This window comes from Haliaeetus albicilla, chromosome 4 (assembly GCF_947461875.1).
Source record: "Haliaeetus albicilla chromosome 4, bHalAlb1.1, whole genome shotgun sequence".
NCBI lineage: Eukaryota > Metazoa > Chordata > Aves > Accipitriformes > Accipitridae > Haliaeetus > Haliaeetus albicilla.
The window spans coordinates 26963577-26987037 of NC_091486.1; the positions used below are offsets into that span (position 1 = coordinate 26963577).

The 23461-nt window shown below is 43.9% G+C and overlaps 2 protein-coding genes across 2 annotated transcripts in view; both read right to left on the reverse strand.

The window, feature by feature from the left end:
• Nucleotides 1-23461, reverse strand: part of TTN (titin) — a 245450-nt gene that overhangs the window by 186309 nt on the left and 35680 nt on the right. Inside the window, exons 44-53 of the mRNA XM_069781541.1 lie at nucleotides 19472-19528; nucleotides 5641-8187; nucleotides 4668-4946; nucleotides 2998-3561; nucleotides 2302-2583; nucleotides 1914-2192; nucleotides 1261-1539; nucleotides 884-1162; nucleotides 474-761; nucleotides 75-353 (exon numbers count right to left, since the gene is read on the reverse strand). Of these exons, the coding sequence (XP_069637642.1) occupies nucleotides 75-353; nucleotides 474-761; nucleotides 884-1162; nucleotides 1261-1539; nucleotides 1914-2192; nucleotides 2302-2583; nucleotides 2998-3561; nucleotides 4668-4946; nucleotides 5641-8187; nucleotides 19472-19528 (5133 nt within the window). The remainder of the gene's footprint in view (nucleotides 1-74; nucleotides 354-473; nucleotides 762-883; nucleotides 1163-1260; nucleotides 1540-1913; nucleotides 2193-2301; nucleotides 2584-2997; nucleotides 3562-4667; nucleotides 4947-5640; nucleotides 8188-19471; nucleotides 19529-23461) is intronic.
• LOC138685114 (muscle M-line assembly protein unc-89-like) lies at nucleotides 9818-18652 on the reverse strand. The gene is made up of 2 exons (XM_069781543.1): nucleotides 18518-18652; nucleotides 9818-18374 (listed from the first exon to the last, which is right to left on the reverse strand). The coding sequence occupies exon 2, from the start codon at nucleotides 18208-18210 to the stop codon at nucleotides 12376-12378; it is 5835 nt and encodes a 1944-aa protein (XP_069637644.1). The 5' UTR covers nucleotides 18211-18374; nucleotides 18518-18652; the 3' UTR covers nucleotides 9818-12375.

Here is a 23461-nt window from a genome sequence, read left to right on the forward strand (position 1 = left end):
CAAAGAAGGCTGGAAAGAGTGCAACTGGGTCAAATCCAGCCGCTGAAAGTTTAAAAGAGAGTAAGAATGCAAACCTTTTACAAACAAGTTTGCACTGCATGTTACTGAACCAGCTACATTGGAGACTTTGCAGGTGTATTTTCCTGAATCTGTTGGTTTGACCGCGTAAAGCTCCAAGTAACTTGCTAATGCTTCTGTCATAATGTAGCAGGCTCCTCCTGTCACCAGCTCAGTATCACCTTTAAACCATTTCACTGTCAGTGGTGTTGTGCCTTTAAATGTGCCTTTGAAACGTACAGTTGATGCAGGCAGTACATCTTGGGACTCTGGTTCTACAGTGAAGCTGGGTGGCTCTAGATTGCATTGAAAGGAAACAATTGTCAAGAGTAAGACACATGGCCTGTGCTTTGGAGAAGAAAAGTATTATGACATGAAAAGTAAAACTCCAAAAACCATGAAACAAATTGCCAAACCTTTTATAAACAATGTGCTACTGCTGTCTTTGCTACCAGCAGAGTTTGTGGCTCTGCAAATGTAGACGCCAGCGTCACTTGCATCTAGGTGTTTTATTTCCAAAGATGCAGAGCCTTCTGCAAATTGTACTGTGTACTTGGCACTTGAAGTGATCTCAGTGTCCTGCTTAAACCAAGAGACGGTCATTGGAAGAGAGCCTGAAATTTTGCAGTCTAGGCGGCATGAGGTGCTAATGATGCTGTCAATATTCTTCAGTGGTTTGGTAAAGAAGGGAGGGAGAGTGCGATCTGTTGAGAGTGAAAAAATGAAAGAAACCAACACATGAGCAAAACAGGCATGCAGTTCAACTTCTGGCTCTGTTGGGCTGAAGGCAGAGTAGCAGGGCTCATTGCAAAGAGTCAGTACCAACCTAGCACAGTGAAGCTGGTAGTACAAGAGCTGATGCCCACATCGTTGGATATCTCAAAGGTGTACTCGCCACTGTCCTGCATTTCAGTAGCATAAAACTTGAGCTGGGCAACGTTATTTTTAAAGCTGATCCTATATTTTTTGCTGGCAGGTAGTGGCCTTCCATCTTTGAACCATTTGGTTTTTAGCTCTGGAGTGCCTGTGACAGTGTACTCCAAAATGGCTGGTTCCCCTGCTGTTACCTGGATCATTTCAGATTTTTCAATGATTTTGGCAGGTTCTACAACAGAATTAAACAACTGGTGTTAAGGACAAAAGGAAATTGCTCTTCCTCTCAGGTGGGAGACAATGCAGGGATCACAGCACTACTCCACTGACCTTTCACTGCTAGTTCACCAAAGCAGGACTGACTTCCTGCATCATTCTCAGCCACGCAGGTGTATTTGCCACCAGAGCTCAGCTGGACACCGGTAATTTGCAGCGTTGCTAGACCATGTTCAAATGTCACTCTCACTTTGTTATCATCTTGAATAATGTCTTTGCCCTTCATCCATATCACAGAAATAGGCTCTGACCCTTTCACCACAGCCTGTAACGTAACACTGTCTCCAGCCAGAGCTGTCACATTTTCAATTTTCTTAACAAAAGATGGTGGTTCTAGTTCAAAGAAAAGAGACAAGAAGAAATACTCATCTGCTACTACATCATCCCATGAAATCTGCTGCTTAAAGACAGTTTTATGAGACAGCATGTGCAGCACGTGGTGCAATTCAGCTAAAAAGCAGGCAAGGAGAAGAGCTGCATTCCCCAGCTGGGAGCTAATGCATGGCCCTTTAAGCTCAATGTCCTTCAGATTCACAGGCTTGATGCCAGATAAGAGTTAAGATATACACAGAATTTTAAGAGAAAAAGAAGATATTCTCCCTCCCCACCCTCTCTAGCCACCCACAAATCCAAAGAAAAGACATTTTAAGAAATGAGGGGTTCTTGCCAATCCCTTCAATAAGTGGAGTTTTCTCTGTCCCACTGACCTTTCAAGATGTATGTTGCACTGCATATGCACTTCCCAACTTCATTAGCTATCACACACTCGTATTCACCGACATCCGCACTATTAAATGAAGACACCTCCAGAGAAATAACAGCTTTCTGAGAGGTCAACCTGTATTTTTTACTACTGCGAATCTGTTTCTTGTCTTTGTACCAGCTAATCTCAAATGGTCCAGTGCCAGCAACCTCACACTGAAGAACGGTGTTTGTTCCCTTCACTACCTCTGCTGGTTCAAGTGTTCGGATGAAAGACGGAGGCTCTATAAAAGCAGGGAGAAAGAATTAGTCAACCATCCCCACCAAAAAAAACCAACCCCAAAAGGAAGGTTTTTCTCAAGAATGTGACTGGCAGCAGCAAGAAGAACAGACCTTTGACAACTACTTCAGTGGTGCAGCTGTCACTTCCAACCTCATTTACAGCTTCGCATGAGTAGCTCCCACTGTCATCAACTTTCATCTCCAAAATATCTAACACGGCCACAGAATTGACAAAGGACATCCTGTGTGTGTTACTTTCACGGATTTCCTTATTGTTCTTAAACCAAGTAACCTGGATTTCAGGAGAGCCTTTGATTTTGCATTGAAGGCGTGCAGAGTCACCTGGGGTCAGTAAATAAGATGGATCGACTTTCTTCACAAAGGATGGTGGTTCTAAAAATGGGAAGAAAAGGGGAAGAAAAGGGGAAAAGAAAAGAGAAAAAGGAAAGAAGATTGAAATACAAAGCTTTGAAAGGTTGGTTCCTAGTGTAAGAACAAAACATGACTTCAGAAAAGATCAGCATAATCTTTGCTGAGCTGCAGTTCTTGTGGTTTCTCTTGCTTTCTCTGTCCACCTCTTCCCTGCATGCAGGAGCAGTTCTTGGATCTGGCTGGTGAAAGAAAAGTTGAGGCAACACACAGTGTGCTGGAAGGCAGCAGGGGAAATGAGCAAGAGGTGAATAGACCTGATGGCAGGTCTGAGAAGAGTTCCAGTGGGATTTCAACCCAAAGAAATCTTTGGCCTGCAAAAGAAGAAATGGGGAACCCAAGAAGAGCAAAGGTAAGGGGGGTGTAGGACTATCTTACCTCTCACTGTGACGCTGGCAGAAGAGGAGCTGCTTCCTGCCTCATTTGAGGCAGTGCACACATAATGGCCTGAATCCTTGAGTTTAGCCAGAGGAATCTCAAGCGAGGCTATTTTGTCTTCAAAGTAAATCTTATAATCTTTGCCTGGAGGGATTTTGTTTCCATCCTTTGTCCACCCTACTGTTACTTTCCTGTCTTCATCTACCTGACATTCAAGACGTATTTTTTTATTGACTGCTGACTGCACTGACTGCAAAACTTTAATGAAGTGCGGCTTGTCTATAATGACCATTTCAGCCTGGCATATGTCAGCCCCAAACTTGTTGGAAGCTTTGCAAGTGTAAATCCCTCTGTCACTGGTGGTGAGAAGGGAAATTTCTAACACATGTTTATTTTCCACTTTGGAGATCTTGTGGCGGTCCGAAGGTGAAATGGTAGTGCCATCTTTCTGCCAGGCGACGTCGATGACTGGAGTGCCCGAAACAGTACACAGGAACTTGGCACTTTTGCCCACAAAAGTAGTGATAGATTCAGGTCTGGTAAGAAACGTTGGCGGAAGTGCTTCTGCAAAACAAAGGGGTTCAATGTTATCCAGAGGTGAAGACCAGAGCTTATGCTCCTTCTCCACATTTGCCAGGGACAGAGAGCAAGAGGGGACAGTTTGTCACTGGACACTCTTAAGCAAAAGAAGCCAGAAGTGAAGTAGATAAGAGGTGTTAAAGATGATGAATTTTTGCTTTTGTACTTCTTGGGTCTGTATATTGCTCCAGAGCTTGAAGGCATTTTGAATCTCTGGAGCAATGTACAAACTAAAGGAAAATAAACCAAAAGCCAGAACATACTCCTCTAAGACTGACATATTTGGGCACCATTCCCTCAAGATAGACAAGTTTGCATGCATTTCACAGTTTGTGCATCTTTCTTTAGTATCTACTATCTGGCACTTAGCAAAGACCACATAAAGATTCCTCCCACAAAGAGAAAAGTGAGAGTAAAAAAATCATCATACACTAAAAGCCCAAAAGATGGTGTTGGGTTTTTTAAAGAAAAAAAAAGAAAGAAAAAAAGAAAAAAAAAAGATAATTGTATAGCTTTCAATAGACAAAAAAGTCTGCAAACTGAAAAAGCTTTAAACCCTCTTTTGTTTAAGAAGATCTATTTCCCCAATCACATAGAGTTCCCCTCTGGCCATGGCACACAAACGTTCAGGTATATGTAGCTGCATAGCCTGCCTCACAAGTATAGCTGCAGGATAAACATAGGGTGCTAGGATAGTTGCACAGTGATTATTACACCAAAGAAATCAGATATAAAAGTGTATGTTTTCTTGTTGTCTAGAAGTTAAATAAACCTTCTTCAAGAATGTATTCACAAAGCAATCCCATTCTGTTGACAACATAGTTCCTCATGCTCTGTCTTTCCCCCTTCTTTCTTCCCTTCTGAAACTTTTCACACTGATTCCCCTTTCTAGGTACAGAAAGCACCTAAAAGCAGCATTCTTAAAAATTATTCCTTCTCTATGCTTGTGCCTGCCAAAATTAGGTATGGATTATGTATAACAATGGCAATCAAGAGCTCTACCATAAACATTTTTAAGTATAGCACTGAAAGCATTACAATATACCAGATATTTTATGGAGAAGGAGAAGTGCTTGGAAGTCTGTACTTACCAGTCACTGTTAAAAGAGCTGTAGAGCTTACACTGCCATGCTGGTTGGAAGCCTTACAGCTATACTCTCCACAGTCAACAACCTGAGGCCTTGGGATCTCCAGGGTGGAGAGGTAGTTGGAGGTGCGAATGGAGTATTTGTCCCCATCATATATCTCTCGTCCGGCTTTGTACCACTGGAACTTGACATTGGGAGCCGTCTCTACCTCACAGGTAAACTTGGCCACGTGATTTACAGCCACCTCCAGAGATTCGAGCCTTCTCCTCAGGATCGGTGCAACTGAAATCAGAAGCAGAGAGTCACTCAAAGCCCTGCCTGCTGACATTCTGGAAAGTCAGTGAAGTGACTGACTGGAAAAAAAAAAAAAAAAGGTGATTTACTTGCAATCCATATAAAGTGACTGTAAAATAAAAAAAAATATCTGTAAGAAATGAAAGCAGTACAAGGCTCAGTGGACAGAGTGTTACGGTGCATAATGACATCAGAAAACACAGTGGTGATAATGGAAAAACAATGCGCAATAGCGATGCACAAGAACAATGCAATACAAACGTATACCACACTATCCTGGAGCTGTGAGAAATTATGGTGTGAATGAGGAATTGTGCTGAAACTGTGCAACGACTCTAAAGAGTGAGAGAGGGTGCAGCAGTTAGAAAAGTGGGAAGAGCAGGTCCACTTCACAGGCAACAATGGGAGAAGTGGTCGGGATTGAGATACAGCTTGTCCTGACTGTGCTTGTGTGATGAGAACAGGAAGCAACAAAGTTCCTGCCCAGAGACTGGGGTGAGGGAAGTGAGAGACTTTGCAATGTGGTAAAAGGAGACCATAAATCCAGAGAGAAAGGGCCCCTCTGATTAGTGGCATGATGGTGTTATAATATTGTGTCTGTATCCAAAGATACAGACACATAGTAGGGCAGTTTCATTAGTAGAGCAGTGTATTAGGCAGTATTTTATCCTCATAATCCAACCTCTTTTAACAACTGTGAGTTTTGCTGCTGTTGCTCTTTTTCCACCTTGATTCAGTGCCTCACAGGTGTACTCTCCTTGGTGAATCTCCTCGCACACTTTGCTAATTACTAGTGTGTACGTGTCCTGATCTTGCAAACACTTGAATTTGTCGCCTGAAGACACCAGTTTACCCTCAAAGTACCAGTTCACCTCTTTGACATTTGTTATGACAGACACCAGCCTGACACTCTCCCCTTCCTCCACAACAGTGTTGACCAGTTTTCTGTGTATGATAGGATAACTCTCTTTGCCCAGCTCATCCTCCATCTTCCCAGCTCTAGTCTCCAGACCTTCCCTGCCCTCTTCCTCACATATTTCTTCCCTTCTCTCCTTTCTTTTCAGTATTTCTGTGGGTGTCTCAATGGGAACACCTGCAGAGGCTACATCAGCAGTGGCTGCAGCTGCACCCACATCCTTGATTTGACCATGCCCAGTCAGAGTGTTGATTACTTGTGCAGACAAAGGCTGCTCCAGGGGTATTGCTGCCTCCATAGTCCTCTCAGCCTGCTGGGGCTCCAGCTCAGAGGTTTCATCACAGGGTTTTCCTGACAGAAGTGGACTGGAATGGACTGGCAATGCTTTGGATTTTTCATCTGTCAAGAGATGTTTTTCTTCACAAACAAGAGAATAGAAAGCCTCCTTCAAGACTGTTTTCTGGTCAGCTGTGTGAATGCTGACTTCTCCCAAGGAAACTGGGATTTCTATGGGACTGAGTCCTCCGGTGGTCACAACATAGGTACATAGGGTGTGTTTATGTTCCTTGGTGATGTTTAGTGTCTGTACTTCAACGTTTTCTTTATCAGCCAACCATTCTGAAAACAAGAGGTTTTGCTCACTTACCACTGCAGCTTTCAGTGCATTTCTAATTTGAGACTTTATGTCCAAGCTGCAGCTCTTGGGAACCTGAGCAGTGAGCTGGCTCTCTTTGTTGAGGACCTGGCTTGGCTGGAGCTGGTGAGTGTACATTGTTTCGTGGGGTTGTCTCCCTGCCCTTGGAGACTGCCTACGTGGGCTGGCAAGATCAACGACATGTTCCTCTTCCAGGGGCTGGTTTTCTTCTAGCAGCAAGGGGAATCTCACAGCCTGTCCCTCATGGATTCTTGCTGCAAAATCTTCCTCTGCTGCTTCCAGGGAAGAAATGTTCTCCAGTGGGACAGCTTGGCCCCCAGTAAAGGCCAATTCAGAGGGAAATCTGGGTTCAGCTTTCAGCTCACCTTGCATTGCCTGGAAGCCCTCAAGGACCTGGATGTGGTCACCATCTATGGCATGGCTCTCAGTGCTGCTTGATACCCGTAGAAGGGCTTGGGAAGCCTCTGTCTTCAGAGCAGCCATTTGCTCTGCTGCCTTGGGGATGACTTCCTCTTTGGGCAAGAGTATCTGGGCAGCTACAGTCCCAAGGCAGCCCAGCAGTCGTGTCTCCATCACTGCTGCAGGCACCACACCCTGGGGGCCAGCAGGGAGGGTTTGCAGTGGTTCTGCCAGAAGCCTGCTGCTCTCTTGTGTTGTGGCCACCTGGGTGAGCACCTCTTCAACACTCTGTGTGGCCAGGCAGGCCAGTGGCAGGCCAGGCAAGATGTCCTCCCTGGGCAGCACGTGCTCTGCCTGGCTTGTCTGGAGCTGAAGGAAGGGCCAGGGCTCCCTCATGGCCTCAAGGTTGAGCGTTCCTTCCACGGCAGGAAGCTCGCCAGCCTCCTCGTAGGAGAGGAGGCTTTGGTCCTCTGCCACCGCAGAGTGCTGCAAGGCTGGGCTCTGCCTGCACACAGCATGCTCCTCCTCGGGCAGCACAAGGAGCTCAGCAGAGCATGTGGCCTCACCCAGGGTGCTCACTGCCCTGCACGTGTAGAGCCCAGCGTCCTCCTCCATGCACTCCCGCACTGTCAGGGAGCCTGAGCCATCAGCGTGGTGAGCAACAGAATGACGTGCATCGGAGAAGATCTGATCACTCCCCTTGAACCACTGCACATCAGGGCATGGGACCCCAGCCACGGTGTACTCAAAGACTGCTGTGAAGCCCAGCGCACACCGCACGCTGTCCGGCTCCCTGGCAAAGCAAGGGAGCCCTGGTATCCGCTGCCGCACGTGGAGGTGGGCACTGCAAGTGGTCTTACCGTGTACATTGCTGGCCACGCAGGTGTAGTCACCCTCATCCTGCACACCTGCATACGGGAGGATGAGGCTGTGGTCATTGCCAGCAAACACTAACTTACAGTCCATGGATGGAGTTAGCTTCATACTGTTGAAAAACCATTGGATTTTGGGTGCGGGGCTGCCAGTAACAGTAACAGAGAGCCTAGCTACATCTCCCTGACAGACTTCAACATCTGAGACCTCTTTGAGGAAAATGGGGGCTTTGCCCCCCTCCTCCATTTTCATCGTTTCTTTGCTGGAATAAACTGGTTTTTCAGGCTCAAATTCAAGTGTTTTCTCTCTATCAGGCAACTGAAGGCCGCTGCTGTAGCCTTTGCTTCTTCCTTCCTCAGAAGACACAATAAGAGAGCTAGCAATGTCTGTATGGAAAAAAAATTGTTTAGTTTTACTAGAATGCTTAAGAGAGCAATTGAAAATAGCAATAAACAGTGTTAGTGCAACTATTTTTTTATATCTGGAGGCTTTCTCAATACTGTACAGCAGTTAGCAATGAACATGAGGTCCTCTTGCTGTCAAATACACACCTGCCAAAACCAGCAAGACATGCTGTGCTGTCAGGTTACTTATGAACTTCCCATCTGGATCAACATGTGTGTTTCTTTAAACCTGACATCACAGTATGGGTTAGGCATACCCCCAGGGTGTACAGTGCAAGTAACAGTCAAGCAACATTGGTGCATTTCACAAATAGAATTAAAGTGGTATGTACCGTACACATCTGTATGTACACCTATACAAACAAATACAGCAGAGCAGTGCTAAGACCCTGGTTTAATTCAAAACACCAAGAAAAAAACAGAATGCCGAAATTAGGATTGGAAAAAATAACACAAACTTTTCAGTCCACCAACCTTCCTTTGGGTGCAGTTAGTTCATCTCTTTCAACTCTATCTTTTGTCTAACTCACTAAGATATTACCTCTCCTTTACCAGATTTGTCCTGGTTTTGCCTTTAGAGCCTTATGCTTACAACACCATTATTACAAAAATCATGAGTTTGCACCCTTGATTTAATATCACTGATTTAAATCTCTGCTTTTAAACTCATCCCTGTCACAATGTTGCATATTAAAACTCCCACCATATCAGAGAAAAAGAGGACAAAGCACTTTAAGGTTTTTCTTTTTCTTGCCTTTGTGAATTAGGCATTTATGTGTCTGACCACTTTGTTCTAACGGTGGTTTAAAAATGAGAGGAAGCAGACGTCAAGAAGATGCCATTCTCTGCAGACACTTGACACTAGAAACGTCAGTGAAATCTGAGACTTCCAGGAACGGAACAAGCCATCCACAAAAAGCACGGCGCAAAGAAAACCTTTGGAAATCAAATCCTGTTGTCCTCATTGAGTCAAGTTTGCTCAGTTAAGGCCCACAGTATTTGATGCTGGAAAGATATGAGAGTTGTTAAAAAAGAATAAAAGAAGTGTGAGTGGATAAATGTCTCCAGGCACTTTAATGGTGAACCTTGATAAGTTTCTCAATGGCAGTGTCTTAAATTCCCAAACTTATTGTGAGATGATAATTTTTGCTGCACTCCGATAACAACTCTAAAGAACATAATGTGCCATACCCAATTCTTTCTCCTTGGTTTTAGCGATTATTAATCTTGCCACAAATACCATAATATACATGACATAGCACAGTGCACGGAGTGATTGACTGTGGAGAAGAGATGCTTAGGTTAAAAAAAATTACACCAGTCCTTCAGTATTAACTGCCAACCTTGTTAAAACATTAGGGCAGTTTCCCCAGAAAGAGAATGCGCTAGTGAATTTCAGAATGGGTGGCAGAATTGGGTCCATAATAAAGTACAAAAATTGCAGAATAGAACCTATGCTAACACACATGATAATGCTTTATATACAGGAGTGTGGCAAAAATTAATGCACTTTTGTGTGTTCCTGGATATTTATGACAGAAAAACTATATAGATACTTTTTTCATATTTTAGCTATGCTTGTGAAATGAATAAAGTACAAGAAGCGACGGACTTAAATAATTTACATATTTATTTCAGAAATTAACCATACATGTTAACATTCAATATACATTGATGACAAACATAATTCATCCTTTTTTTAAGATACTTGGTTTGTAGAAATGAAGACGACATTAAACCTGACAATAAAATGGTGAGTTTTGTAATTCCTATGAAAGCACAAACTTTTGAAGACAGATGGTCAGTCATGGCTCTAAGCTATACCAGTTGCTCCAGAGTAAGTTTATTCAAAACTAGAGTTACTCCAGATTTGTATTGTTGTAGCTTAGGTTAGACTTTGTCTCTCCATAAGCACGTGATAGTTCTCCTGGCTAATGTATGAAACTTAAACCAAAGACATTTAAACTTACATAAACCACAAACACTACTACACGGGTAGAGATAAAGATGCTTGGCCATATATTTCAGATGTGAACATGAACTTGGACCTGTTTGGCTTATGGCTTCAAAACCAAGTTATGGGCCTGTTTCTACTAAAAATTTCAGTGCAAATTAAACACACCTCATAATTGCTCAGGACCTAACCAAAGGTCCTCTGACCTCTTTGGTTTTGGACCTAAAAGACCCCTCATGTCACAGCTGATGTATAACATCAGACAATTCGTGTCAACTTCCCTAGCAACAGTCTGCTGCCTAATGAATCAGCTAGTGTTACACATCTACACAAGTAATGGATTAAGGATGCATCATGAAGTAATTCTTTCCCAGCACAACGTTGGGTCAGACACTTATGCTTCTCTTTCCTACCACCATTACCTATGAGAAAACACAATTATCTCTGCCTTTTAACAGTGTACAAATATTAAATATTTATCATAGGGTCATGACTGGGAAGGAACTTAAGTCATTGGTATTAGCCTAACCACTTCATGTACTGGGTCACTAGAACTTGCCACTCCTGACTTTAAGTTTACATCAGGCAACACAATTGGGCAAAGTGAATCTTTTGATCAAAAATTACTATCCCAGGTGAGTGATGGGATAGTCTTAAAAGATTATTGAGTTTTTGAGGCATGCTGACCTCAGTGTGAGGACACATCAAACTCAGAAATAAGAACATGCATGAACATAACTGAATGTACTATAGGAATAGTTCTTTTATGCTTAAAATCACCATGCTCCTTAAAGCAGTTTGCAAGGCAATGGACAGCAATTTGTAAATAACTGGAAGAACCTCATGAACAAGTAATCAAAGTAAAAATAATTTTTGCTTAGGGTTGTTGAGCTCAAGGTTTCACCTTGACATATAGGTAACTGGAAACCTGGCACATGCACTAGAGAGTTATTTAACTTCTGATAAACATTAATTAATAACTTTCATACTTTTAACATATTTTCTTAATCAATTTATCATTGTTTATGTATGATTGATTTAGTTCAGATTTAATTATGTCAGCTATTGCTGATTCCTCCTCATAAATATTAGCATTATTTTAAATACAAAAATATATACTCGCATTGAGAACATTAATGTAAAAATCTCTTCTACTGAGAAAATTCCACAGATAACAATTGAACATATTCTACTTATTTCTGGTCATCTTGACACATAGCACACTTAACTGTTACTAACTAAAAAAAAAGAAAAAAGGAATATGTAGAGGTTTAGTTCTATCGTGAAACAAGAATACTGCATAAAAATCTCTCACTTTTTTACTACTATGCATTTTTTATGAATGACACTAGAATATGGGGACAACCAAAATTATTTTAATGAATTTACAGTTACATCATTGTTTTATTATGCTCCCTCTCCTTTTCCTTTAACTTCTAAAGATAGAGTACAAAATATGTTTTCATGTTTATTACTTGGTAATAGAGAAAAAAATCCTGTCCAGTCTCTACTAACGCAAAACTTCCATTCTCTTCCCATTGTGTTGCTTTTTTTTGCAACAGTGTAATTCCATTGACTTAAAAAAAAAAGTCATTTAATTCCATGAGTCAGTAGAATGAGGCCCATGGATGTAAGAATTTTGCAGTGATAGAAACTGTAAACACAGGATTTAAATCAGTGAGACTCACATGTTCGGAGACAAAATTGTCAGAAGGGGGAATACCAATTCAAGGAGTTCTTTCACAGAACTATATCCAAACTAAACAGCAAGCGTAAGTTAGTATTCCATACCTTTAGGTTACAAGAAAAAGATGGTTTCTACATTTTCAGGTGATTTCTAGCCTACATAAACCAATAACGATTGCACTGTTACAGACACACAGGAATACGTACACTATACGAAAAAATTAGTCCTACATAAATGAGTGTCAATTAAAATATCTTTACAAGAATGAGTAAGGAGCTTGGAAGGAGCCTGAAATATACGTCGGTGCAGAAAGTGTGCACAAAATCTATGCACAGATTAAATCTCACTTAAATTCCCCAATGAAGGCAAGTTTAAGTGAGACACAAATATGCCCACATAGAGTGGTTTTCATCCCTAAAGAGATGAAAAACAATGCCCCTAAAATGAGTGCTGCATTTTTACCTGCAGTGAATGACAGCATAAAAACATTTAGTATTTCAAAAGAGATTCTGAAATAAATTATGGAAATTTAGTGTAATGTTAACACAGCACTAGTCTCAGCAGTTCCTGCCCTGTTAGTAGCTATACATTTGTACTGCCCACTGTCACTTTGCATTAAGTTTTCAATAGTAAGACTGTGACAGCCCCCCTGCTCTTCCTGCACACAGTACCTGTCCCCTTCCAACAACACCCCATCCTTGTACCAGCGGACACTTGGGTGGGGGGAACCAGTCACGAGACACTGGAAGTATGCTGAGGCACCTACAAATGTACTGCAGTCAGAAATGAGCCTTAGAAATTCGGGAGGGGCTTCTGTGACCTGGAACTCAAAGCTGCAGCTCTCCGAGTCCTCTGCCCTAAATTCAACCTGTTCCTTTTGGGACGGCTCTGCAAACACGTCAAAACTAATGTTGACATGCTTCTCCCCTTCCACTTCCCGCTCTTGTTGAGTTGCCGCAAGCAATTGGATTGCTTTCTCTGGGTCGTCTATATGAGGCTTGAACTCAAACTCCAGCTCTATTTCTGACTGGTCACCTGGGCTCACAGTCTCACTCAAAAGCAAGTCACACTTCTGGGGCCTGCGTGGTTCACTGCCCGTAACTGTCTCACTGCTTCCCTTAGCACTTGCTCCCTGCTGAGCCATGACTACGAGGGAGCCTTTGCACATTGCTTCTCCCAGCCTGTTCATTGCCCGACAGTGATACCATCCACCATCAGAAGGACCTACATTTTGGACCTTCAGACTGTGAAGTCCCTCCTTCTGACTCACAACATACTTCCCTGTGGCAGGTGTCACACAGGTGTCACCTCTGAACCACTGCACTACTGGGACAGGAGTACCTGTTACCACACACTCAAACACTGCCTCCAAGCCTTCTGTCACCTCAACATCTGCAAAGGGTACGGCAAAGCGGGGAGGCATTTCAGTTACTTGGAAATCAATTTTTACATCCTCATTTTCCCCTGCAGCCAAGCCTGCAGCTTGCTCCAAAAAAGCAAGTGGAAAGACATCCAGGGAGACCACCATGCTCTTCTTATCTGGGCTAAACTCAGGACTGGTTATGATTTTGACCTGCTTCTCAAACTCCTTCACCTCATTTTCATCCAGCTCCACTTCCAGGAGGATTTCCTGTGGTGAAGGTGACCTTGAAGATGTGTTTTGCTCCAGGTCAAAGTGTATAACATGCTGGTGGGTGACAGGGGGTGGCAGTGCTAGTGACTGCTCATCTTCAGACACAACTTCCACCTGTGCAATACTTTTAGCTTCCCCAACAATGTTCACTGCATGGCACAGATACTGTCCTCCATCGGCTTTCTGGGCATTAGTGATCTCCAGCACACATTTGTCCCCATCATTCTCTATCCGCACTCTCTCATCCAGCTCCACAAGAGATTTATTATGATACCACTTCACCCCTGGCTTGGGTACACCCACCACCTCGGCCACAAAGCTCAGTGTGCTTCCCTCATACAGCCTCCTCCTGCTCAATGCCTTGAGGAATGCAGGTGGCATCTGCCTGCCTGATGGCTCCAGGGCTTCACAGGGGGTCCTAAACACCTCAGCCTGTGGCTGGTCTGGAGGCTTCTGCCTTCCCTCATAGAGGGGGAGCATGGTCAGGGCATCCATATACTCCCCTGTGGGTGTCCGGTAGCGCTCTGGTGGCGTGCTGTCCCCTGATGCAGACCAGGGTCCCTCAAAGGGTGTGAAGAAGCGCTCCGAGGGTGTGTTACATTTTGAACCCTCAGAGGGCGTGGAGTAGTGCTCAGGCGGTGTGCTGTACACTGAGCCTTCAGACGGTGTGGAGTAGCGCTCGGGTGGCGTGCTGTATCCTGAGCCTTCGGACGGTGTGGAGTAGCGCTCGGGTGGCGTGCTGTATCCTGAGCCCTCGGACGGTGTGGAGTAGCGCTCGGGTGTGCTAAGCGGTGTGTGGTAGGATGCTGATGAAGCAGTTTCAAAGATCTCCACTGAGGAGGGAGGTGTGTAGAAGCGGTCTGAATCAGGTGACTCCTCTCCACTCCCGCACTCCAGCTCTATAGATATTTCTGACTCAGGAGAGAAGGGCCGGGTGAGTTCCTGCTGGTTGTTGTAATAGTCATAAACCATGCTGAAGGTAACCTCTTCCACTTCCAGTGAAGTGATGGTCTCTTGCTGCTCCTTCTGAACTGTCCCTTTGAGATCTGGAGTTTCCTGCATCCCAGTTGACCTTAAATACTCGGCCAGGGACAAATCAGGCTCCAGCTCTGAGGCTTGAACAGCACTGGGCTCTGGACCTGCAGAAATATCCTCCCGTACTCCTTCTCCATCCAGGCTATTCTCAGAGGCTTCCTCAGTGGGAGTCCTCTTCTTGGCCCAAGACTCCTTCCTTTGCTCCTTCCGTGCCACAGGATCATCCATTATTAAACCAAGTAAGCGTTGCCCGAAAGAGAAGCCCTTGGCTGTGTTTGGTTCCTGTTCAGTGTCCCTGAGCATCTTCTCAGGGGAATCTGTGCTATCTATCTCACAGGTGGAGGTGCTCATTCCTGTCTCAAAGACCTTTCCTATTCTAGAACCTTCTTCCTTCTCAGCCTGATGCCCAGCCTGGGGTTTCTTTTCACATGCAGCTTTTTTCAAGTCGATGATGAAGCTGTCGCTCCAGGAGTCTGTGGTCTCCAGTTCTTTTCCACTCTCCCACACATGTGTTTCCTGCACTCCTCTTTGGAAATCTTCTGTGGACTCCACTAGAAAACTATGAGTTTGTCCCTCAAGTGAATCTTCCCCACAGACACTCACCTCTGACTCATGAATTTCTTCAGAAGATCCCTCTTCAGCAGCTGTCATGACACTGCCAAGGGCCCCATTAGGGATTTGCAAATCAGCCCTTCTGATTTCTCTTGGCTGTGCCTCTTCCTGGGTACCGACCTCCTCCTGCTTCATCCTGTAGGTCTGACGCAGCTCCTCACTCAGAGACATCTCTTCCATAAGCACATTATGTTGGTGCACAGGGGAGCTGAGCCCAGTCACTCCTACCTCCATACTCTCAAGAGCTGTGGGGGTTTTTGCCTGTTCTGTGTCCACAGTCTCTGCAGCTGGGAAAGGCTCCACAAGCTTCTTCAGATCAAATGTGACATTGGTCTCATCAGCCTCAGATGGCAACAGCTGCTCTTTGAAATGCACTTCTTCTAACTGAACCTCAACTTCTCCAGTGAAATCCTGACCCAAGTTTTCCATGCCAGGAGGAGTGAGGATGAGATCCAAAGAAGAGTTGCCTGCATCAGACTCCATTTCTTGCAGCATTTGTCCATCATTGTGCATTTCCCAGCGTGCGCCATCCCCAGCATCAATCATTTCTTCTTTACAAAGATGATCCTCAACCTTGATATCCTGTTCAATATCAACTGATTTTTCTTCCTCCTTGGCCTGTTCCTGCTGCTGGTTTTCTGTACAGAGGTCATAAAAGGCAAACTGCTCCTTTGTGGGTGTGCTTGCAATGTTGTCCTGCAGGTGGGGCACACTTGGCTCTTCTACAAGAGGCACATCAGGAGATGTCGCCTCCCAGGCAGGGGCATCACTCTCCTCCATGTAAACATCACTCCCTTCTTGCACCACAGGTGAAATAGGAATGAAAAATTGTGCATCCTCACACTCCTTTGCCAGAGCAGACTGCTCAGATGCATGTGTTTGCCCTTTGACTTCCGTAAATGGTGACTTCAACATGTCCCAGGACACAGTATCTGTATGTGGTGCCACCTTGTCTCCTACAGGTGCCGCTTTGTCTCCTTCAGCCTCTAGCTCCTCTGAAAAGTGACCTGAGTCCTTGGCCACCAGTTCATGCTCTTCCCTGTATATGCTGGGGTGCAGTTCAGTGGCATCAATTCCAAAGCTGTGTTCCTCGGAGACAGTTTTTCCCCTGTGCTGCCTCATCTCAGAAATACTATCTGTATCCCACACACTTTCTTCTGTATAACCCGTTTCTTGTCTTGCATAAACCCCCATGATATCCAGCAGCATCATTTCCTCCGTCTTGCTTTCCCTGAAGTGAGGAGTTTCCTCATACTCCTCTTCCAACTGCCTACCAGGAGACGGAGACAGCCTCAGGGACAAGGGTAGGTGGGATTCCTCCTCCTTGGAGCATGTGATCTGCTCCTCGTCACCCTTCCCAAGTGTGCTGAGGCCTTGAAGGTGCAGAACATGGTCCATGGCAGGCAGTTCCTCAGTGCCTCCATCCTTGCTATACAACCTAGCTGCACGGGGCTGCACTGTCAGCTCAGAGGCAGTCTGTGCTGTTCCAGCCACATTCTTGGCCACACAACAATACAGCCCAGCATCCGTGACAGAGACCCCTTGGATGTGTAAGCGGTACATGCCATTCTTGCCTTCCTCAAACCTCAGCCTCTCACTGGCAGAGAGGCTCTGGCCATTCAGTGACCAGGCCACAGCTGGTGGGGGCTGCCCAGACACAACATATTCCAACACCACTGCCTCCCCTTCATGGCAATGAATGTGTGCTGGGGCTTCTTCCACAATTTGGGGTGGCTCATTTCCCACATCAAATGAAAACTTGAACTTGTGCTTTATGGTGGGAGCAGCCTGCTCCGGAGAGGGCCTCGAGGTCTCCCTCATCTCTGTGTCTTGCTCTGGTGTTGGAGTGGGGGCAGTGATTTTGATTTCCACAGGCAGCGACAGTAAGTCTGAGTCTGGAACTGCACTTGGCAGTCCCTGCTCTGCTGTGAAGGCCAGGCCAACTTCTTCTTCCTCCTCCTCCACCTTCTCTTTCTCCCCTTCTTCTTCCTCCTTCACCTTCTTCTTCTCTTCCTCCTCCTCCTCTTTCTTCCCTTCCTCTTCCTTCTTTGTGGCCTCATAGGCTGGCATCTGCCGCCTCACATGGAGTGCAGCTGAGGTGCTGACTGTGCCCAGCGGGTTGAAGATCACACAGGTGATGGTGCCACCATGCTGTGGGAGCAGGGATGGGAAGGTCAGTGTAGAGCGGCACTCTGTGGTGTGAACGGCGGTGCCCTGGATGCGCCCCACGGGCTTGGCATTGTTGTACCAAGTGACCGTGGGCTGTGGGCGGCCATGGAAGAGGCAGGAGAAGGTGCATCTGTGCCCCTCAACAGCCTCCTGGGGCTTGATCTCCTGGACAAAGAGGGGTGGACAGGCCTCCAGGAGCCCACCTGGCATCTTCCATCTCTCCCCCATGGCCTTGGGCCTGCAGTACCCCTTCACTACCTGCACTGTGAGGGGCTCTGAGCCATCCTTCGTGGTAGCTGCCTCAGGTGGGCTGGGCTTCCCAGAAGGGCCCCCCTGGGGCATGGACACGAGGGATTCCTGCTTCTTTTTCAGTGCTGCCCTCTTTGCCTCCCGCAGCCGCTGCAGCTTCCAACGGATCTCCTCATCTAGCAGCTCCTCAGCATCTGCCACTGTGTCACTGTGCTCCCTACCGCATGTCAGCCCTGGACGGTGAGGCCCCACCAGCGGCAGCCTCTGGAAACGGATGGTTCGTACCATGGCCCGGGCTGGGGAGAGATCCCCAAGCAACTGCTCGGCCTCCTGCCCCTTGTCAAAGGGTGAGCCAGTGCAGCGGAGGACCACCCGCAGCCGGTCCTCCCGCCGCTGCCGCAGCAAGCACTCCCAGCTCTCCCGCATCCACTCCGCTTTCCCTGCAAACCCCAAGCCCTGCTGCTCCCCACTGCGTGCCACCAGCAGTGAGGCAGTGGACTCAGCTGAGCCCTCACTGTTAATAGCAAATACCCTGTAGCTGCCAGCATCGTGCTCCCGCACATCCCGCACCTCCAGGCTGGCACGGTGCGTGTACTCCTCGCTCTCAGTGCGGATCACCTTGCGGCGGTCCTGGTGGAGCGGCCGGTTGTTGTGAAACCAGGCCATGTGGGGTGCCGGGCATGCCACCAGCTTGCACTGGAAGAGTGCAGGGTCCCCCTCCAAGACAGACCTACACTTGAGGCCCTGTGTGAAGATGGGTTTACGGTTCTGGGGGCAAGCCAGCCCCGCCGCTGTCCCAGATCCCTCAAAGTTCGCCTTGCTGTGCTGCTCTGAAAGAGAAGGAGACTGGGTTACAACATGCCACACTCTGCCTGCTGTCTGACTGAAAAAAATGAAATAGCTATATTGAAATAAAAAATGGGCATGCAACAGATTTCATCACACACCCAGGAAAAAAAAGTAATTCACTCACCATATTTGTTCGAATAAACGCAACGCCTTGCTCTGTTTTAAAGATTGACACGAAAATCGTTCGTTGTCTGTTCTTTCTTCAGACTGTGGAAATTTCTTCTTGAACAAGCAAAAATGAATTTCAAAATAACACGTTCTTCTGCGTGTATGTTTTTGCTGCCTGGAAAAGCTGTGTGTCTTTGGGTGGCAAAGAAGAAAATCTTACCTGACTTGCAGACAGTAGAATAAACGCCCTTTCTGACCCCTCTGTTTGTAGATTAAATGTTCAAACAATTGAGAAAAAATATTTTGAAAGATATTAAAAAAAAGTAAGTCATTAGCTAACATGAAATGAGAAGGCGTTTATTCGAACTAATACAGCCACTAACTTCACAGTGTTATGCACAGGGAAAAAAGCAAGCAACATGAACCACATATGCTATCTGCAAGCCAGGGTAAGAGATGTATAATGATGAATTAATGTATGTAAAAAAAGTGCAAGGAATCAATGGGAATGTGTAGCTTTCACATATCCTAAACAACAAATGCTTTCTAGTATACTTCATCCATCCATCCAATAGTGTCCGTTGAACTGATAAATGTTAGGTTGCTAACTTGTTTAAAAATTATATGATTAAGATTTGTATAACTTCCTTCTGAAGTAAACTATTCCATGCATTCAAAAGGAAATTGAACAAATAAAAGCTCTGTGAACAGCTGCAAAGCATGAAGTAAAAGTTAAAAATATGGCTGCAAAATCATAAATTTCAAGTTTTAAACATATTTTAAAACTTAAATAACCTTATAATGCAGGTAACCCTTTGCATATCAAAACAAACATGCAACATGTTCCAATATGCTTTAAAGTGTGTCTTTCTTCCCCCTTCAGACACTACATGTAAGCAGATAAAAGCTTTTCACAATGTTACTCATTACTGGTACTAATTATTCAGTGTAACATCATTGGTGACTGTACCTTTCACTTCCATTTCAATGTCTTCCTCTAGCTTCTCATGAATGATTTTTTCAGGAGCTAGAATAAAAAGACAAAGATTTTTGAACTATAGTTGCTAAATATGCCAATCATCAACACTTTATGTAGTAAAAACATCCCAACTCTTTGGCAAATATACAGAGATTCACACATACATACACATAAATGCATGCCAAACAATTCAAACACTTGATAAATTTTGAGAACAGAGTAATCAAATGCTTTCAAACTTGTTTGCAATGTACAGTTTTCTCTAAGATTTGCTTTCTTTTTTGCAGGATGAGGGGGAAAGTTTCTAATGTAACATGCCTTTATCATGCCTTAAATCCCTGAAGAAAACATTCCATTCAGCAATCGACAGACTAATGAGATGCTTCTCGTTCCGTATCATCTCCCAGGGAATGAACGTACTGGAATGCAATGATGCTATGCACGAGGAATTGATACTTGGAAGGAACATGCAGTTGCCAACCTGTCACTCTCAGACGGGTGCTGCACTCGGCTTGTCCTGCAGGGTTAACTATTCTGCACTTGTATATACCCTTGTGGTTCTGACCAACTTTCAACAATCTTAAACTGCACAGTGGCCCATCATGTTTTAAGGAACACAATGCAGACTCCTCAACTATTAGCTGATTGCACAGCCAGACCACGCAAGGTGTAGGCACGCCTTTCATTATACAAAAGAGTAACACATCATCTCCTTCTTTTACAGTGGTTTCTGAAGGCAGAGTTTCAAGAAACTCTGGTGCTTCGGCGCCAGTTTCTGTGATGTCTTCACATGGCACAACATCAGGATAGTAGACTCTGTTTCTTTGCTTCTCAGTTTCATACAGTCTTTGGGATGTAGATATAAACAAGCTTGAGGTTTTCTTGGAAGATTCTTGCTTAACTTTGGATGCTTTAAACTGACAATCTTTGGCTGCTTTAAAGCTTTTAGTATCTGATTCAAGGGTAATTTTTGTTACTGCTTTGGCTTGTGCTTCTTTTGCTAGGTAAGAATAAAGTTAGGAAAAGGATTAGGTCAGATGTTTTGTAGGAATAAAAAAATATACTTAGGGGAAAAAACTCAATAATTAGTATTGAAAGAATGTCCAGCATATATGTGCTACAGCAACGCTATTAAACATGAGTGATTACCCATTTACGAGCTCTATTCCTGCTGGGCTAATTCTAGGTACCAGTTAAGCCTATGGGACTTTCATGGGACAAAGACTTGGTCTGTAATGTCTAATATAAGCACATCTTTGCTTTTAATTTAGAGCCTCAATTTAGAAAGTAGCAGCAGAAGACTATATAAAGCACTTTGCACAGCTCAAGAGTGAAGAAACTTCAATATGTAAAAGCCAAATCAACAGGGTCAACAGCTTCCTCATTATTCATCTTAGTTTTCTGCTCTTGATTCCTTTGAGCTCAGCAGAAATACTATCACCTGTCCAGTGTGGTGATAATACAGTTTTGGGTCTTCACTAGTGGTAACACTATTAACTTTTTAACATGCTGACGTCAGGAAGAAGTGGAAGGAGTCTTAGCAAAAATAAATACTTATATCTCAGGAAGAGTGAAGGGTAGAAGACAATTCATTAGTGCAATAATACAATACTTGCACCCATTAATCCTTTCAAGTACATTGACCTATATTGCTAAACTTGGAATTAGAACCTTGGATTTATTGCAAACAAGCTGGACCCATAGATTTTGAAATGACCAGGTATCTAGTTCAACATTGCTTATCTGACATTCTTATCTTCCCTAAACTCCAGCTTCAGGAATTCTCAAAATGTAAAAATTCCTACCAGCCTGTTTTGCTTTACATCTTACTGTATATCATGAAGGACATGAGGAATAAAAAGCCTCAGACATCTGTGACTTGCTGGGAAGAGTCATGAAGTTACAGTACCAACTTCCTGGTACTGCACATGTCTCTGATGAATAGAGCTGTAAATGTGGAGGAAAAAACCCCAAAGAGTCATTACTAGAGCTTCCTCAATTAAATACTGTTAATAAAGGAAATATAAGTGAGCTGTAGGGCAGGGATAATGAAGTTGCAAAAGGTAAGTCATAATGTTAAAAGTCAGATAACCACCTTTGACTCTTAGTATTGCAGCAGTTGTTGTCCCTCCGTAATCATTATATACAGTACAAGTGTACAGTCCTTGATCTGTCAGCTGGGCATTTAGGATTGTGAGCAGTAGGACACTTCTATTTTGTGATATCTTCAATTTTTCAGACACTACTATCCTTTCACCTTCATGGGCCCAAAGAAACTCAGAGAAGAATTCATTTTCTAGGGCACATATGAACTGAGCAGTGTCACCACATTTCACAGTTAAGTCTCTGAGCTGCAAGAGAATCTTTGGAGGAACATCCTTCATTGCCGGAGCAGTGGTCATAGAGATCCTGGTGCTCTGAGAAGTTTGGGAAAGGATTGTTGTGTGCATGGCTTCCATTTCTTCATTTGATGTAGCCTTCATGGTCAAACTTTCTGATACGCTTTCAAAGACCTGCACACCCAGTTCCTGTGATGGTTGTTGCACTGATTTAAATTCTTTTTGATAAGTTTTAATGTTGTTCTTTGTAAGAGGAGCAACATGAACTTCTGATATAGCCTGTGACCGGATAGACTCTTTTACATCTTTCCCAGAACTTTGCCTATCTAGGGCTTGCACTGTGTAATCAAGTAACAAAAATAACAACAATATTAGTATCTAAAGAACTTTACTGGGCCATGCTCTGAACAAAATCAAACAGCATGGAGGATGAAAATGAATGATCTTCATTTTAAAACTCAGCATGCCAGATGCACTACTCTCTTGACACAAAGATTATCCATTCACATACATGAATGACAAGTGATGCCTAAGCTAGTCATGCAGTTCATACACAGTTGATGCTTCTCTGTTCTTTGACTGAAATTGTCCATTTTAGTATTGGAAACTTATTATGGAACTTTTTAAGGAGGTATTTTTCTTTTTTTTCTCCTACAGGATAGTGCAAAATACCTCAGTCCATGCTATAAAGATCACTTATTTACTTGTTTTAAAAATCTGAAAGCCTTCTTTAAAATGATTCTATTCTTTGACCTGTATCAAGATACAAATTTGCAAATTTCCAAATGTTACAGCTTAAACAGAAGAAACGAGAATGGCTGGGTTACAGAGGGTAGGTAATACTAACATTAGCTGGTAAAGAAAAGGTATGAAACAAGGAAAGAAGAACATTAGTAAGTGTAAAAATGTGGTATACAACAAACTGAATCCCTTTGAAGTAAAAATGGGGCTTTACCTTCTGCAGTCACTGTAAGTGTAGCTGTACAAGTTGTTTCTCCAGCACTATTTCTTGCCTTGCAAGAGTATTGGCCAGCATGCTCTAAGAAAGCATCTACTATTATCAATATAGCTGTGCCTGTAGACTCATCAAAGTGGAAAACTAAGTCTTTTTTTGGCAACATGAGCTGTTGATTATGAAACCACTGGATTTTTGGTTTGGGCATGCCAGAGACTCTAGCTTGAAATCTGACTGATTCCCCGCTGCATACCCTGCAGCTTGAAATAGGCTGGATAAAGGTGGGCCTTTGGCCAATAGACTCCTCCTTAAGTGAAACAGATGAAGAAACATGCCAATGGGACTCTGTTGTAACTTCTTCAACCTTTTTAAATCCTGAAAAGAAGCATGCCAACTTTTAATTTCTTACCCTACACTACAATAAATTTACTCTCTCATTCAAGCTTTTTTTTCTAACTTGCAATTTATCTGCATGAATTATTCTAATTGATCATTTATAAAATCTGCTGCAAAAAGAAAACAAAATATTTATGGTTAAATAATATCAAGGACAATGTAAAACTTAAATAGCAAATTCTACAGACAATATTTCTGCTCTAAAACTTTGGTCAATGTTTCATCAGTTTATATGAATGTAAACTATTTCTTTTCAGCTGCCCAAGTACCTGGTACACACCTCTATTTAAG

Excerpts from the sequence above, each read along its gene's own strand:
- LOC138685114 (XM_069781543.1), bottom strand. The coding sequence starts at position 18,210 with ATGGCCTGGTTTCACAACAACCGGCCGCTCCACCAGGACCGCCGCAAG.